Source organism: Podarcis muralis, chromosome 8 (genome assembly GCF_964188315.1).
Source record: "Podarcis muralis chromosome 8, rPodMur119.hap1.1, whole genome shotgun sequence".
Lineage (NCBI taxonomy): Eukaryota > Metazoa > Chordata > Lepidosauria > Squamata > Lacertidae > Podarcis > Podarcis muralis.
This window is the reverse complement of record NC_135662.1, coordinates 57,822,482-57,840,517: the sequence shown is the minus strand read 5'-3', so window position 1 is coordinate 57,840,517 and position 18,036 is coordinate 57,822,482. Positions and strand designations below refer to the sequence as shown.

Genomic DNA, 18,036 nt, shown 5'->3' with positions numbered 1-18,036 from the left:
CATCCGCCATCCATGGTCTGGAGCTGGATCGCAACCCCGCCACCAGGGGGCGATGCTTGAGCTCCTCCCAACTCGCCTCTCATGTATCCTTAGAAGGGGCTAAAATGATAATAATTTATGATTTACACCCCGCTCATCTGGCTGGGTTTTCCCAGTCACTCTGGGCGGCTCCCCATAGAATATTAAAAACACGCTAAAACATCAAACATTAAAAACTTCCCTAAACAGGGCTGTGGCTGCCTTCAGATGTTTTCTAAAAGTCAGGTAGTTGTTTAATTCCTTGACATCGGGCCAGCTGCAGAAGAGCAAGGTGGTGTTGTTTTTTAAAAAGCATACTTTAGAGAAAACACTGAAAAGTCTGACACAACTTTGAAATTTCGTTTTAAGTCAGGAAAATCACCACATACCATGCAAGGTCAAGCAGGAAGCACGGGAGCAGAGCACTCCCACTGCTGGTGTTTGATGTTAGCCACAAGTCCTAACGATCCTGTAGTTTATTGAGAAATGTTCCTGTTTGGGGCATTTTCCCTCAAGCAAGCTTATGTCCAATTTGATATAAGCAGCGATTAAGCTGAAGTGTGTTGGACAGCGCCTGAACTATGGAAGTCACTCCCATGGGGGGGGGGGGGGCAGCAATGGCTACCGTCTTGGGTGACTTTGAAAGAGGATTGAAGAAATTCATGGAGCAAATTCAATGACTACTTGCCACCATGGCTGTGCTCTGCCTTCATGGTTGGAGGCAGTAATTCTCTGAATACTAAAGGAGAGAGTGCTCATGTGCTTGGGTCCTGCCTATTGGTTTCACACAATCCAGCGGCGTAGCGTGGGTTGTCAGCACCCGGGGCAAGGCAAGTAATTTGCGCCCCCTAACCCGGGGCAAGGCAAGTAATTTGTGCCCCCTAACCCGGGGCAAGGCAAGTAATTTGCGCCCCCTAACCCGTGGATTTGCGCCCCCTAACCCTACAAATCTATGCCTATGAATGATGGTCCCTCCCTCTCTCTCTTTCTCATATTCCAATTGATTCCCATTTCCGCCGATCAATCCCCGAAGCTCTCACCCAGCGAAATTCGTGCGTAATTACGCTTCGCCATCCCTAATCCTGCCGCTTCCACCGGGAAATCATGACGGTGCGTTTCTCCTCTCCAAACTTTCCCCGGCCCTTTGCCGGCCGGCGCAGCCCTTTTGGCTACGAGCTCCCCTCCTTCTCTGCCCGCTTCCGACCCCACCTCCCCGTCCAGCCTCCCTACCTCCTGAAAAAAGGCGCCGGCGCCGAGCAGGACACCCCCGCGGCCATCGGAGAGAGGCGGGGCCGAGGGAGGCAAGCCAATGGGCGAGGCGGGGGTAGGTGGCCACGGGGGCGGGCGCTGCTGCAGTCCTCGGGTGGGCAAGGTAGGAGCAGGCGGAGGCTGGCCGGCCGCTCTGACAATAGGGGCGGGCCGAGGGCACGACGGGGCTGGGCCCTCTGGACTCGCGCCCCCCCAGATGTTGCGCCCGGTGCGGCCGGCACCCCTGGCACCCCCCACGCTACGCCACTGACACAATCCACTGGGTGGCCACTGTGAGAACAGGATGCTGGACTAGATGGGCCATTGGCCTGATCCAGCAGGTTATATTATTATTATTATTATTACCATTTGAGACAGCCTTCACACTTGCACAGATGACAGCTTCAGGAATAGTTTGGGAAGGACTGCAGGCGTGGGGAAACCAAACAGGTAGCGCACATCAGGTAAAGACATCCCTGGCAGGTACATCAGTGCTCAAATGCCACTTGAAGCACAGTGGAGAGTGGGAACAACCTCACTGTGTTTTAAGCTGCAAATGTGTACATGAAATGCAACATCTTGGCAGCAACACTGCCTGAATGTAATAGCCAAGTGAATGAATTATATCAGGCATAGGCAAACTCGGCCCTCCCCATGTTTTGGGACTACAATTCCCATCATCCCTGACCACTGGTCCTCTTAGCTAGGGATGATTGGAGTTGTAGTCCCAAAACATCTGGAGTTTGCTTATGCCTGAATTTTGTCATCTGTAAAGAACAGAGATATTGTGGAAGCAACCTTGGCTGCAGAGAACTCACAGCTAAAAGTAAAAATAAACACTGTATTTATTTAGCACATTAGTTGATGCCCAAAGTCCTCTGGGCAGTTCACACCACTGGCTTAGTTGTCAGATAAATAGAATCCTAGAATGGTGTGTTGGAACTTTGGAGGTTCAGTGCTTTGCTCAGTGCAGGAATCTGCAACTACATCATCCTCAATGGAGGGCTGGCCAGCCTCTGTTTAAATACACCCATCAAAGGAGGCTCCACCACAACCTCCTGAGATGGCCAGCTCCACTATCAAACAGCTCTCATAATTAGGAAGTTTCTCCTAGCTCAGTAGCAGAGCATTTGCTTTGCATGCAAATCCTAAACACCTTGGAGAAACACTGCCAGTCTGAACTTACAGCTCCCATCAGCTCCAGCAAGCATGGCTAATGACTAGGAATTATGGGAGTTGTAGTTCAGCAATATCCAAAGGTTCTGGTGTAGATAATATTGAGCTAGACTGAACAATGGTCTGATTTAGTGTAAGGTAGCTTCCGATGTAGTGTATAAGGTAGCTTCCCAGTAGTGATGTATGGAAGTGAGAGCTGGACCATAAAGAAGGCTGATGCTTTTGAATTATGGTGCTGGAGGAGACTCTTGAGAGTCCCATGGACTGGAAGAAGATCAAACCTCTCCATTCTTAAGGAAATCAGCCCTGGGTGCTCACTGGAAGGACAGATCCTGAAGCTGAGGCTCCAAGACTTTGGCCACCTCATGAGAAGAGAAGACTCCCTGGAAAAGACCCTGATGCTGTGAAAGATGGAGGGCACAAGGAGAAGGGGACGGCAGAGGATGAGATGGTTGGACAGTGTTCTCGAAGCTACGAACATGACTTTGACCAAACTGCGGGAGGCAATGGAAGACAGGAGTGCCTGGCATGCTCTGGTCCATGGGGTCACAAAGAGTCGGACATGACTAAACAACAAGCTTCCGATGTTCCTATGAAATCTGCCTCCTTACCAGGTCCTGCTTCTGCCTCCTGGACAAAGAGACAACAGTCTTCTGCATGACAGCCCTGCGGAGAGACTCATCTCTCTTTCATGCTGAGATAAGCAACTCTGCAGTCATCACATCCTGCCTACAGATCCAGTAGCAGGACTATTTTCGACATGCAGAAGTGGGAGGAATTCAGAATTCCCTGCAAGCACACAGTGACATAGGGCAACTGCAAGCGCGTAGAGGGAATACTGCAAATTACCTACCCATGGGCAATCATACCTTGCCGCTGGGGCTTCAAAACAATCGATGATCACTACCTTATCTTTTGTGGGCTCCAGGAGAAAATACGTTGGTAAGGAGGCAATTCCTTTGTTACCTGGTTTGATTACATGATCAGATCTATTTTAGGATTGCTGAGTTTTAAGAGTCATTACCATCAGCGCCAGTCCTAGCTTTTTTGCCAGTACAGTATGTCTCTATTGGATTCCACCTTGTCCTTTTCACTACTGCTGATTCAGTGGTCTCTCTCTTTGGGCCTAAGCCATACTGCCTCCCAAAGGGAGAGGATGAGCTATGTAGGGGAGATACCTCCTCTCACTGCCTGCTAATTTAGAAAGGTTGATGGGAATCAGCATCAGAAGGCTCCAAGGTTTGGGCACCCTAACTGGTGCATGGGAATCACAGAGTACCCATAATGCCGATCTCTAACTCAAGCCTTGCTCATCCTGAAAAAACATCCCCCTTCTTCACAGACAGGAAATGATATGACACTTCAGCAATGTAACAATTGTTTTAGGATTACCAGCCCATAGATAAAGTTGGTTGCTCCCCACTCCCCCCCCTCCTTAAAACAGTTGGCTATTTTTCCAACTTGGCTACCTGAAAACAGTGGTTTAAATTTTAAAAATCCTTCAAGCCTACCTTGATTGAGTTCAATATAAGATTATGTAAAGGTGTGTTGAATTATTCTTTATTCAACTGAAGACTGAAACAGTATTATATGGCTAGCATTTTCATTTATCTAATTTGCACAGGAAATGAAACTTGGGAGGGAAATATATCCTGGAGTACCTATAAACTGGAATGAATTTAAGAGTATACATTTAAAAGTCTTCTCCCCGCCCTTTCACTGGGCAAGGATTCCAGTAACACATGGATTAGTGTATTACCACTGAAGCGTATAAATTTGAACCAATCCCAGAATTGGTTTAAAATACAGCAGGATGTGGGGGGGACGGGACAGGAAAGGTTATAACAGTGTCTTTCATACACAGCGTGGAAGTCATTCCCCCCCCCCTTATAGTACCACATCAAAATTGCAAAGCAGACCCCAGTGATCGCTAGGAAATCTGCCACAGTCCAGTTTTTCCAGCCCAATTAAATCCAAACTCTTAGGAACAATTTGTCCGCCAGCAGAAGCAGCTCTGAGGAAGAGGCGATCAAACCGCAATCTGCACTTGTAACGTGCATCCAAGTTAGTGTTTTGGCTTGTATCCCACGTGTAGCGGCAATGTTCTGGCTTGCCCAAGAATTCCCAAACATCCAGAATGTTGTCAGGCAAACCACCAAGCTTAGCAACCTGATGTGGAGAAAAGTAGAAAGCGTTAATAGTGCACTATAAATATACTGCCAATAATCAGCTTTCAAAAATGAGCTATTGATTGATTTTGTCACTTCTTATACGGTTCATTGGGAGAGCCACCAATTTTGTTGTGAAGCACCATCACTGCTCCTTAGCAACACTGTTCTAATTCAGAAATAGCTACCCTGGCTTTGTTTAATCACTTGGTACAAGGGAACTGTGATATCTTGTGTAGTTTTATGCTCCTTACTGCTAGTCAGGTCTACTTTGTTGTCAATATTTTGCAAGACAACTGCTGATTATTGCTGAATTATTTGTTTTCTTCTTTTCTGTATGCATGTTCTTGAAAATCCTTAATAAAACCTGTGTTTAAAAATATATATAGGCAAAGGGGAATTGTGTCACCAGCGGTGGGGAAAGCCCACGTAAGTGATATGTGGGGAAAGCAACAGTTATTTTTAGGAGATGAGGAAAGGAGTTACAAATAAACACAACACAACTAAGGAGTTTTGCTCGAGTTCACCTCTTTGTCTCTGAGATTTGTATCTCCTCCAAAAATCACAGTAGTGGACTCTGGAACCTCCGTCATTTTGGCAAGCACCCGTTTCAACTGATTCAAGCGTTCTTCGCTATGCCCCTTAGTGCTCTCCAGATGCGAAGTCATAAGGCAGAGGTCATTGCCAGATATGGTTGCCTATGAAGAAGAGCGAGAGATAAAGCATAAAGCGACATTTTCTGCATGTGACGGTCTACTACAGCAGTAGGATTTCACCAGTCTTTACAGCAATTTCTCATGAAAGAACAAGATGCATAAAACTACATTTTCTGCACGGGGCTAAGTGCAGCTAGACCTTTCTTTACAATAACAGTTACAGTGGTGCCTTGCAAGACGAAATTAATTCGTTCCGCAAGTCTCTTCGTCTTGCGGTTTTTTCGTCTTGCGATGCACGGTTTCCCATAGGAATGCATTGAAAATCAATTAATGCGTTCCTAGGGAAACCGCCTTCAGACCAGGTCTGGGGACAGTCTGTCCCCCGACCTCTTCTGAAGGCTGGGGGGGCGGGACAAGGGCTTTTCTTCCCACTGCCAGCCTTCAGAAGGCTGTTCTGAAGGCTGGCGGTGGGAAGAAAAGCCCTTCTTCCCACCTCCCGCCCCACAAGCTCCGGGGACAGGAGGGCTTTGCTGCCGACCGCCAGCATTTTAAAAGCCCCTGCTGTCCCGGGGCGATTTTAAAATGCTGGCGGGCGGGAGCGAAGTCTCCGCTGCCCCGAGGAGATTTTAAAATGCTGGGGGTCGGCAGCGAACGCTTCGCTCCCGCCCGCCAGCATTTTAAGATCGCCCGGGGCAGCGGAGAAGTCTCCACTGTCCCGGGAAGGCAGGCGGGGGGAGCAAAGACTTTTGCCCCCGCCTGCCTTCAGAAGAGGTCCAGGACCTCGTTCCGATGCCCGGCGGCGGGGTGAGAGGTTCCCGCCCCCCCGCCCTGCTTCGGAGCAGCGTTCCGAAGCGGGGCGGCTGGGGCAGGTGTTCCCGCCCCCCCGCCCCGCTTCGGGGCAGCGTTCCGAAGCGGGGCGGCTGGGGCAGGTGTTCCCGCCCCCCCGCCCCGCTTCGGAGCAGCGTTCCGAAGCGGGGCGGCTGGGGCAGGTGTTCCCGCCCCCCCGCCCCGCTTCGGGGCAGCGTTCCGAAGCGGGGCGGCTGGGGCAGGTGTTCCCGCCCCCCCGCCCCGCTTCGGAGCAGCGTTCCGAAGCGGGGCGGCTGGGGCAGGTGTTCCCGCCCCCCCGCCCCGCTTCGGAGCAGCGTTCCGAAGCCGGGCGGTGGGGGCAGGTGTTCCCTCCCCCCCGCCCGGCTTCGGAGCACCGGGAGAAGCGATCTCCCCGCAGCCCCTTGCTTCAAAAGAGGTCCGGGGGCAGCGGGAAGTGCTTCCCGCTGTCCCCGGACCTCTTTTGAAGCAAGGGGCGGTGGGGAGAAGCGATCTCCCCGCAGCCCCTTGCTTCAAAAGAGGTCCGGGGGCAGCGGGAAGCGCTTCCCGCTGTCCCCGGACCTGGGGCGGCGGGGAGAAGATCGCTTCTCCCCGCCGCCCCTTGCTTCAAAAGAGAAGACCCGCTGTCCCCTGGGCAAGCTTCGTTTTGCGAAGCAAGCCCATAGGGAAATTCGTCTTGCGAGGCAACTCGAAAACGAAAAAACCTTTCGTTTTGCGAGTTTTTCGTCTCGCGAGGCGTTCGTCTTGCGGGGTACCACTGTAATTCTCCCGTATATTGTCCTCCATATTTGGACAACATAAAGGTGGAGCTTTTCCTAGATGACAAGGACCCTTGTATAGATCTTGCCAATTCTGGTTTCTTCTGTACAGTGCCTAGCCTAGGCCACTGTTGTGACTAACATGATAACAAACAGGTAGGGCTGCGGCTATAACTTCTTTAATCAACAGTTAACAATCAACTAACGTTTTAGTTAATAGCTTTCTCAGGGCCAAATTTTAATCCACAATAGAGGCATTTTAAGATGATGGGCTGAGGGAAGAGTGCACTTCTTTGTTGACTTTAGGCTACTTTGCTTCTGGTGCATTTATGCAGTTGTTGGCATCCGTCTGTCTCAAGAGACAATGGACTGCACTTCCAGGAGTGAAGTCAAACCACTGGAGAATCACAGCGCCTGCTGTGGCTGCAGAGAACAGTAACTCGTAACTACTGCCTCCCATGTTGTTTTTGCTGCATTAGCACCAAAGTGACCTCTCCTGGGCAGTATGTATGGAGGTCCTTTAGAACAACAACAACAAAATGCCCATGAACTAGGTGTGCAAGAACTCACTTACATGTACTGCCAATAAATTTCTCATCATGGAGGTGGTAGGGAAAGGTGTTATTTCTTCTTTTAAAACTCTGACTCTTGATTTTTTTAACATTATGGCCGTAAAATAACCATCAGTATTACCTCAAGAGAGAAACACAGAAAAAGGAATGGTCAACAACAATGTTGTCTCCTTCAGAAATTCCATATAATAAAAGACAGTGACCTTGTTCAGACTACTAAAGTATGGGTTGTATCCAACAAAGTCATCCTTAGTGCATGGATTATCACCTGTGTGACTAGACACCCTCTCCCTGCCCACCTTATCTATTCTCAGGGTTCCCCCAACCCTTCAGAGAAGATTTGATGGGGCATTGGGGGGGGGGGGGAGGGAGGAAATCCTGTTGCGCAGCAGACATCCTGGAAATGATGGAACAACTTTCAGGAATACAACTCCGTGGTTTATGTTATGTTTATGTTATATAAATCTAAAGTTGCCATATATCTGGAATTTCCAGGACATATCCAGAATAGTGCAGTCAGAAGCAGTGTCCAGGGGGAAATCGTGGGAAATGTCTGGGAAATTCTGGACATATGACAACCCATGTCAGCAGTGTTGTTTATGTGATTTCCCTTAAAAATAGCTCAAAAACTACTTTCTTTCCCCCCCCAAATTTGCCAAAAAAGCTCAACATCTTTGGGCAAAACTAAAAAAAGCTGTCCGGATTTTCACTGTTTGAAATATGACAATAAACTACCGAGGTTTTTACTGTTTTTGCAATCAAGTGGTCCATGAAGGCTTATACCATAATAAATAGATCTTTAAGGTTCCACAAGACTCCTGATTGTTCTTGCTGCAGCAGACTAACACAGCTACCCCACTAAAAATGTATAGCAATTACTGTAACTTCATTTTACCTGGAATAATTGTGTAACTGACGGCTCTCTTCTGCAGATAGGATAAAACTGGAGGAATAACCTCCTGTAGAAATACCACATCTGGGCTGTACCTAAATGAGAAAGCGGAATGTGTAATGGAACATAAAGCAACATACTGTAACAGATAAGCTGTTTACTATACAATGATCCTATAGTGGTCTTCTTAACTTATTTAATAACTTATTTAATTACTGTAAAAAGCAACAACAACTGGCCTTGCTTCATAACATTATGGCTGCAATGCAATGCAAACACGCATAGGGTTGTGCAAAAATATAGTTATGGAATCAAATGCACAAGCAGCACAAGGAAGTGTAATGAACCTGAGATTTGTCTCTTGAGATTTAACTGTTTGTATGCAAAAGGAGTAGCTGTGAAGATTCAGATCCTACTGGGGTTAAAATCAGTTATGTATTTCTAGCCTGGCGTGCTTAAATCAGCCTCCTCCAACCTGGTGCCCTTAGATGCTTTGGCCTACATATCCCACCATGCTGGCTGCATCCGATGGGATATGTAGTCCAAAAAATCTAGAGGCACAAGACTGGGCAAGGCCGGTTTACATATTCCTGGCAGCTCTACAATTCAGATAAGTGTAAAAGAAAAAAAATGGCATAGTAGAAATATTCTGATTTTTTAAAAAGTGCATCCCAATCTTGCTTACTTTGAAATAAATCCCAATGATTTTAATTAGGCTGACACTCTAATAAGGTACCATAGGACCACTGTGATAGATACTTACAAAGCGAGATAGGAGCAAACTCCTCGTGCCCTATCTTGCAGGTTTTGTAAATCCAGGCCATCTATATTCCAGGTAATTAAAGAAAATGTGCTGTCATCCTCTTTGGAGCTAAGACCCGCCTCTTTAACAGCAGCAGAAACTTTACCGGCGGTCGAATCATCTGTTAGGTCAATGCTAGAAAACACAGACACGTTACTTATTACATTGATAAGCCACCTTTAAAAGTGAAACTCTGAAGCTGGCTTCCATCATAAAATAATAAACACTGTATAATACAACTGTGCTATCCAAGCCCTAATGAAACCAGTAATAATAAAACAAACACCCAGCTCAAAACTAAGATATCATGCATAACTCTTAACCACTACACAGCAGCAAGAGAATGCATGCAATAGAAATAACAGCAATGAGTTATTGGACCAAAGGTGAAGAATGGCAAAGGGTGTAATCCTAACCCTAGATCCACCAGAATGAGAGAGTTAGGATGTGGCAGGTCCCCAGTTCAGCCAGTAGATTCCCAGCTCAGCTGGGCTAAACTGGTATGTCACCAACCCCAGCTCAGTCAGAGATATGCTGGTGTAACTGTCTCATCCCAGCTCAGCTGACAAGCCAAAACCAGCAGAACTTACAGCAGCCCTGAAAAATAGGTGTTCTGGGGTGGGGTGGGGGGCAGGACCTGGCAGGGGGCACATATGCTGGATCCTAACTTGGTTCAGCTCAGTCAAGCAACTTGGCAACCCAAAGGAATGACAGAGTGGCATAAATCAGACCTTATATTAAAGACTTATTTCCCTTCTTCCAGTCTTAAAGGTAAAGGTAAAGGGACCCCTAACTATTAGGTCCAGTCGTGGCCGACTCTGGGGTTGCGGCGCTCATCTCACTTTATTGGCCGAGGGAGCCGGTTTACAGCTTCCGGGTCATGTGGCCAGCATGACTAAGCCACTTCTGGCGAACTAGAGCAACGCACGGAAACACCGTTTACCTTCCCACCAGAGTGGTACCTATTTATCTACTTGCACTTTGACGTGCTTTCGAACTGCTAGGTTGGCAGGAGCAGGGACCGAGCAATGGGAGCTCACCCCGTCGCGGGGATTTGAACCGCCGGCGTTCTGATCGGCAAGTCCTAGGCTCTGTGGTTTAAACCACAGCACTACCTGCGCCTCTCTGCCAGTCTTAGGCTTGCTTAAAGTCCTGAGCGGACTTTGGATCTGGCATACTCTACGCCGGCTTCACTTAATTATGTAAATTACTCTGGCTTCCCATACTTGGGATTGCTTCCTCATTTGTATTTTCAAGAAAGGTATTCTGAGATGCTGGCCAGCTGTGAAAATGGCTTTACTTTCAGCTTGACATAGTGGAGCCGGTTTATGAAGGTACAAATCGATACCAGGTAGGTCAGATACAGGTTACTGCCATCTGGTTTAGGACCTTAGCAGCAGAGGCCACTCCTGCATGCAGCCTGCCCCTTTCTCCCACTCAGTTTCATTTTTTCCAAGTGCTCAGCAGACATGTAAACACAGCACTAATGTGCCCCAGGGCACCCTTGGTATGGCAGAACTCTGGGGCATGGGAGGGAATTTAAATGGCAGGTCTCAGAGGGAACCAACATGTAAGTTTTCCACAATGACCTGAAACAATGCTACTTTATGGGCATTGTGGAAGCCTTAAAAACTGGAGAATTGCTGGAGCCAGACCTTATTTAGAGACTTGACTACACTACCGACCATTCCCCTGGGCAGGGCCAGGCAAGCCAAGTGCAAGACATATTAATGATTATACCACTAGGATGTCTTAGAGGCATATACAGGGTGAGTCTTTTAAGAGAGTCCCGGTGGAACATGTGTACAGTGGTACCTCAGGTTAAGAACTTAATTTGTTCCAGAGGTGCGTTCTTAAACTGAAACTGTTCTTAACCTGAAGCACCACTTTAGGTAATGGGGCCTCCCGCTGCCGCCGCACCACCACTTTTCTGTTCTCATCCTGAAGCAAAGTTCTTAACCCAAGGTACTATTTCTGGGTTAGCAGAGTCTGTAACCTGAAGCTTCTGTAACCCAAGCTACCACTGTACTCTGTATCCACTGGGCCTCTTTTAAAGGACTCACCCTGTACTATTGTAAAGGCAGCAGGCAGGTGATGCTCTTCCAAAGAGAATGAGGTGGGCTAGGCTAAGAGAATAGAGATTAGCCCATGGTCATCCCGGTGAACTCGTGGCTGGGAGGGGATCTTAACCCCTCCCCTCTGATTCCACTGCCCTGACAGCACCACCGTCCTATTGCACCAATATGGCCCCCATGCATCTGTACACAAGCGGGAATCGATTTGTTAACCCCGAGGTCTTCTTGAGAGGGATGAGTTACAGGCGCAGGAGACTTACAGGGTCCCCTCCACCGGGAGAGGCTCTGGCATCGCGTCCATAGGTTGCTCCTCAAGAGGCGGCTCAAAATAAGAATTCAGCGCTCTCTGCAAAAACAAACAAACAACAAAGGCCCAAAAGGCAGAGTTTGGTTGTGTGCTAGGATCATGCGCCGGGATCTATAAAGCACGTGCTTAAAACGAGAAGCGAGGGCATACCTGCATATCCCAGTCATTCTCTGCCAGGTAGCACTGAGCAACGGCTAGATCGCTGCCGCTGATGGAGGCAAATTCCAAACATAGGAGCTTCCTGCGCTTCTCTTCTTCCTTCTCTTCCTCCTCCTTGGAAGGCTGCAGCTGCTGCTCCGGCGTCCTCTCCTCCGGGGTCGCCTGCTCCACCCCCTGAGCAACGATGCCCACATCCATCTGCCTGTTTGTGAGTTCTTGTTGTTGGGTTGTTGTTTTTTCAAAGCTCGCGCTCCCTGTTTTCTTTCAGGACCACCACCGGTTTTCCAGCTTCTGCAAATCCACGCCCCTCGAAGCTCAAATGTCGCGCAGGCGCAGCACGGGCAAGGCACTTGAAGCTACTGCGCTCGCCCGCCCGCTTAGCAGCCCGACCCGATTGCTGGGAGGTGAAAGGGTAGGCGCCGTGGGCGGGGATTCGGCGAAGGCAGCGAACGTTCGGCGAATGGAACGCGGAGTAGCAAGTTTTAGAACGCTGGGAGCGAGCGAGGGAGGCGGGGCTTGTCAAGAGACGTTCCTCCAGTTCTCCAGGGCCGGCGCTGAGCTCCGAAGGGCCAATTTGCTGCTCACGGATCCTGCATCTTTGCAATTGCCTCGTGTTGTCCGCAACTCCGAGATCTCCCAACTACTTGACTGCATTAGTGAGAAGCCTGGCTATAGCGCCTTGCTCGAGAGAAGGTCGGAACTTTGAATCATGAGTCACCTTAAGATCCAGTCTCTCCGCGAGGTGGTGAAAATGCTTCTGGAGTCTCCCGGATTTGATCGGGTGCTGAATAAGGTAAGAGCAGGAGGGGATTTTCTGAGGTTCCCCACCCTGTGTGTGTAATGTGCTACCGACTTTCCAGGGTCACCTTGAATAGGGCAGCAAAGTTGTGCAGGGAGTGAACACTCTGGGCCTATTGGCGCTTGAAAAAACGTAGGTTTACAATTTTTGAATGTAAGAGTATTTATTTTATTTGTCGTTGCTACAAAAAAGCAATAAAAAGTAGGTTTACAGTGTTCCTGAGAGAGGTCCTCAGTAATACTGCTTTAGATTGCAAACTACCTTCTCTACCATTCACTTATATACTGGGGGGCGGGGGCGGGGTTATGTGGTGGCTTCCCAAAGATGTTACTTCACTCAGTTCAGAGAAGCTCTGTGACTATTGGGTGTGTCCTAACTAGGTTGTTTACATAGAAATTGCACTGGTTTAAAGGTCACCTGGTCCTAAACAGGGGCGTCTCAAGGTGCAGAGGGTGTGGTCCGCCCCGGGTGTCATGCCTAGGGGGGCTGACAAAATCCCCCTGGGCGGATCGGCGTGATGGCACTTGCAGGCCTGGTGGGCAGGCAGATTTCAGCGATTGACGCGATCGTCATCATGAAAATCCGCCCACTGATTGCACAAATACACCCGACAATCAGCCTGGCACCCTCCCCCCCCCCCCCCCGGCGGGCGGCACTTGCATCCCCGGCAGTTTAATGCAATTGGCGGTTGGATTTTCACGGGGGTGCCAGTGCCGCCCACTGATCACGGAAATCTGACCACTGATCGCGCAAATACGCCCCGCGGCACTGACACGGTTTTATGTGATCATTGGTTGGATTTGCGCAACTCTGGGCAACCTTCCTAAAATTGCAATGTGGGGGGGGGGGTGACAAAAAAAAATTCACACCAGGTACCACCTGACCTTGCTACGCCTCTGGTCCTAAATGCCCCAGCCAGTTTCAGCCAATCAAACTGCTTATTGCGGAAATTAAAAATAAACGCTATTTGTAACATATGCTTACTGAAACCTGAAACTTTTTGAAAAAGGGAAGAAATAATTGGAAGAGGTTTGAAAGCACATTTAATGCGTATGACCTTCCCACAGAATCCTGGGCAAAGTTGTTTAAGGGAGCTGGGAAGCGTAGTGGTTAACTGCAGTTCCCATGATTCTTGGGGGCAGGTCATGTGCTTTAGGTTTCTGGTGTGTAGGAAGATTGAGCAAGTTCAGTGGACCCAGAATATTGGCTGACCTTTGGATTGGGTGGCAGCAGAAAAACATTGGGGAGGGAATAGAATGGAGTATGCTCGAAAAGGGCACCGCTGAATGGTTGGTACCCTGAGGGAAAGAACTGCACATTTCAACCTTATTTTGCTGCTGGTTTCACTTGTTTTCTCCTGTTGTTCGCTGTTTTGGAGACCAAAAGGCAACATATGTGCATTTTAGATTTTAAAAAGCAAGCATTTAATTTCAGTTTAGTATCCTGTAGAAAACCTACTGAAGCTTAATGGAATGGGACTTTTCTTCTCTCACCCCCTCTGCTCCCAGATGACGGTTCTTTCTGCCAGTCCTGGAAAAGTTGTCTGTGAAATGAAAGTGGAAGAGGAGCACACAAACCGAGGCGGGATTCTTCATGGAGGATTGACAGCAACTCTGGTAGATGTTGTGTCAACCGCTGCTTTGCTGCACACCGAAAGAGCAGCACCTGGAGTCAGTGTGGATATGAATATTACGTATGTATGACAAAATCCAATATTTACTTCAGTGCCCGCTTTCGTTTAATTGGGCCTTGACTCTGCAACTTACGTGGCTTGTATTACCGTATTTTTCGCTCCATAGTTTTTAGGGGGGAAATGAAGAAACCCCATCCCGCTGGCTGTCTTGGCTTCCTCTTTAGCTGCACGCAACCTCTCCTGCCGGGAGAGGCTGCGCACGGCTTTGGCAGAAGCCAAGACAGTGAGTGGGATGGATCCCGCTCGCTGTCTTGGCTTCGTTTTTAGCCGCGGGGCTAGGGCGGGGGAAGCCCGAGCTTCCCCCGACCCCAGCCCCCAGAACAGGTCCGGGAGCAGCAGCAAGGTTGCGTGCAGCCTTGCCGCCGCTCCCGGAGCTTGTGGGGCTGGGGGCGCGCTCCGGAGGCTTGCGGATTGCTGCCTGAAGCCCGGGGAGCGCAGCGGGAGTTGGCGCTGCACTCCCCGGGCTGCAGGCTGCTATCCGCAAGCCTTCGGAGCGCGGCGGGAACTCCTGCTGTGCTCCGAAGGCTTGCGGATAGCTGCCTGAAGCTTGGTGAGCGAGAGGGGTCGGTGCGCACCAACCCCTCTCGCTCTCCAGGCTTCAGCGAAAGCCTGCATTCGCTCCATAGGACGCACACACATTTCCCCTTCATTTTTGGAGGGGAAAAAGTGCGTCCTATAGAGCAAAAAATATGGTAGTTAAAAGTAGAGGTGTGGGTTATCAGATAAGTTTTGAACCTCACAGGGTGGTTGTGAGGATAAAATGAGGGAAGCAAACCCTATATGCTGTCTTGAGCTCCTTGAAGGAGAGATGAACCATAAATGTAAGGATTCTTTCTCTCTCTCCCCCCCCCCCTTTCCAAATTCAAGCTACATGTCAGCAGCTAAGATGGGAGACGAAATCCAGATCACTGCGGAGATTCTGAAGCAAGGAAGAACACTGGCCTTTGCCAATGTGGACTTAAGAAACAAGGCGACAGGGAAATTGATAGCCCAAGGGAGGCATACCAAATACCTGGGATAGTCACAGAAGGAAGCTTTGGGCCTAGAAGAAAAATAATGGGGTAGCATTACTTTATGGAAGTAAGTCAAACAAAGCAATACAGTAAAGACGAGAATGGATTAACTGAACAAAACACTTTCTTAGGTACAGCCACTACCTGAATCCTCCTTAATGTTCATGTAAACCAAGGTGATGGTTGAAGTTCATGTTTATTATTCCTTGTGTATTTTCTTGTAAGCCATTTCTTCGGGATTGGAAGGGATGCTGTGTGTGCATGCGCCAGGAAGCAGGAAACAAATGTAAATAGCAACAATTTGCCATTGACAGAAAAAAAATGTGTTGCTGTGATTAATACTGGTTTGATTTCTGAAGCCCTGAAGAGAAAGATACAAAGAAAAGATGGAACTCAAGTGTTCCAGCATCTGAAACCTGGCAACCATTTGTGGAAGAGGTTCTGATGCTGGTGCTTTTGGGTTGGGATGGGTTCAGAGTCCCCAGGGGTAGGCCTCTGCCTCCAGGATGTTTTCATTGAAAGAAGGAGTGGTGATGGGGTGGATTCTGCTTGCAATAGCTGAGGAAGCCTCTCAAACAGCATGAGAGGTGGTGCCAAGGGCTGCAGGAGGAAAGGAGGAATTGGTGAAAATTGCCTCTTTTGTGCACATGTACACACATGGTTACTCCAGCAAGAAGTCTCTGTGAAATCCCAGTCCCTTCTGCAAATTGAAGGAGTCCTTCTCTTTGCAGATGGGTGGCTATATGTCCAGCTGAGAATGTTCGCAGATGACTTGTGCGTTGCTCTTTTCAACCAAAGCGTTTGGACTGACCAGTGCGTACTTTGAATCCAGTGGTGAATGACTGCCAAGCTAAGCATAAACTACTACTTTCTCCTCTGTTAATTTGTTGATATTATTGAACAATGTATAAAGTGAATTGATCTTAAAAGGGTACTTTTCCTCCCAAAATAATGAATTTAAAGCATGAACCCTGTGCTTAAAGGAAATTCAGTATGGTGACAACTCAACAGTTTTCAATAAACTTGGTTTTGTAAACTTGCTTGTGTGTATTCCGCCCCCCAGTTGATTTAGGATACAGGATCCTGTGGTCTAAACCACTGAGCCTCTTGGGCTTGCTGCTCAGAAGGTCAGTGGTTCGAATCCCCGCGACAGGGTGAGCTCCCGTTGCTCTGTCCCAGCTCCTGCCAACCTAGCAGTTCGAAAGCATGCCAGTGCAAGTAGATAAATAGGTACCACTCCTGTAAACGGTGTTTCCGTGCGCTGCCCTGGTTCGTACCACTGCAGCGGGAAGGTAAATGGCCTTTCCATGTGCTCTGGCACTCGTCATGGTCCTCCGTGTGCCAGTAGCAGTTTAGTCATGCTGGCCACGCGACCTGGAAAACTGTCTGGACAAACGCAGGCTCCCTCGGCCTGAAAGCGAGATGAGCACCGCACCCCATAGTTGCCTTTGACTAGACTTAACCGTCCAGGGGTCCTTTACCTTTTTACCTTTCCTTTACAGTCCTATACTCATTTACCTAGGATTTGGCCCATTGAACTTAGTGGAACTTACTTTTAAGTAGATATATGTAGGATTGCACTATTGGCCTACAAAGGGGCTCTCACAACTAAAAAAGTTGTGGGTGTTTTCTAGTTCTGAAAACTTACTTTGGAGGCATATCACTGAAGGCCTTTATATTCTTATTTTGATGTATGTCAAAGCTATAATTTATGGGCCCTTATGTCTATTAGGATTGCTCTGGAGACCATCTGAGGTGGAAGTGGAAGTATGCAGACATTGATCTTGCATGTTACCTTCATTATGGAACTAGTCAATGGAAGACCAGTCTGATTGTATCAGATGTTTATAATGAGAGCCAATGTTCACCTTGTCCAATGAGGTTTAGCTAATTTGGATTTTGTGGTCTTTTATTAATGTTTAATCTTTTTTATGGAGCAGTTCTTCCTCTTGTGTTTTGGGACAATTATGTAAATAGAGAGTGTTTACTGCTAATTACAATCAGGATAGAGCATAGGAGAGAAATTTGGTTTGAGGGTATAATGCACCCACTTATGTGCTGTCCAAAAATTTTATTGGATCTACTATGTGACATTTCTCTGCAAAGTTCAAATTTATTGACAACGGGCCAGCTTGGAAAAAACACTAAACAATGATTTAGTATTCTTGCATGAGCCTCTGTGAGCAAAGCCTCAGGCTTCTGTTTGCCCCCTCCACCCATCCTTCTATGGGTCTGGAATAAGAAATAACTTGTGGTTCCATTTTGCTTATATTTAAGTATGAACTATGAATTCTTAACGATGAACTCTGGTTTAAACAAACTAGCTTTATTGCTGGAGGTTTGGCATTGCCTTGTTTTGCAGTTGACTAGTTTTTTTAAAAAACAACAACTCCTGGTTCACACTGCTTGACAAGCCAGGAAGTTGGGAAGTTCTCCGACTATAGTTGCTGAATTAGCACAGCAGAACCAGATCATGTTATCACCAAATACCGCTATTGTAAATGATCATTCACTGCACATTTATTGGCCTAACGTTAAATTGTGATTTAGTGCTACATGCACAAATTTGTGTGAATTTAAGTGCCCCCCAACAAGTAATGATTCAGGTTAACTTCCTCCATCTTGACTATGCCCATATTATACCTGCCAACTGTGTATACAGTAGTACATGCATCTGCTTGAAGTGGGCTGGAATCCTAAAAAAAGCTTATGTAATAACTAATCTGGTAGTCTTTAAGGTGCTACAAGACACCGTTGCTTTTGGTGTTAAAACTGGGTCAGGAGCAGATTGTTAGCTTGGTGGGAAAACAGTAATTTGAAATCCCCAAGGGTCTAATGGTCGCCTTTCCTGGTGGCGCAAAGATTCATAAGGCAG

General features: G+C 47.9%; 2 protein-coding genes across 2 annotated transcripts; one reads left to right on the top strand and one right to left on the bottom strand.

Moving 5' to 3' along the window:
• Window positions 1-3,986: 3,986 nt before the first annotated feature.
• On the bottom strand, window positions 3,987-11,982 carry TDP2 (tyrosyl-DNA phosphodiesterase 2). Its single transcript, XM_028737565.2, has 7 exons — window positions 11,648-11,982; window positions 11,451-11,536; window positions 9,077-9,250; window positions 8,317-8,408; window positions 7,424-7,542; window positions 5,138-5,308; window positions 3,987-4,611 (listed from the first exon to the last, which is right to left on the bottom strand). Exons 1-7 carry the CDS (start codon window positions 11,852-11,854, stop codon window positions 4,330-4,332), a joined length of 1,131 nt encoding a protein of 376 aa, XP_028593398.2. The 5' UTR covers window positions 11,855-11,982; the 3' UTR covers window positions 3,987-4,329.
• A 214-nt stretch (window positions 11,983-12,196) lies between these two features.
• ACOT13 (acyl-CoA thioesterase 13) lies at window positions 12,197-16,201 on the top strand. Its single transcript, XM_028737566.2, has 3 exons — window positions 12,197-12,449; window positions 13,964-14,148; window positions 15,016-16,201. The coding sequence occupies exons 1-3, from the start codon at window positions 12,366-12,368 to the stop codon at window positions 15,167-15,169; spliced, it is 423 nt and encodes a 140-aa protein (XP_028593399.2). The 5' UTR covers window positions 12,197-12,365; the 3' UTR covers window positions 15,170-16,201.
• The last annotated feature ends 1,835 nt before the right edge of the window (window positions 16,202-18,036 follow it).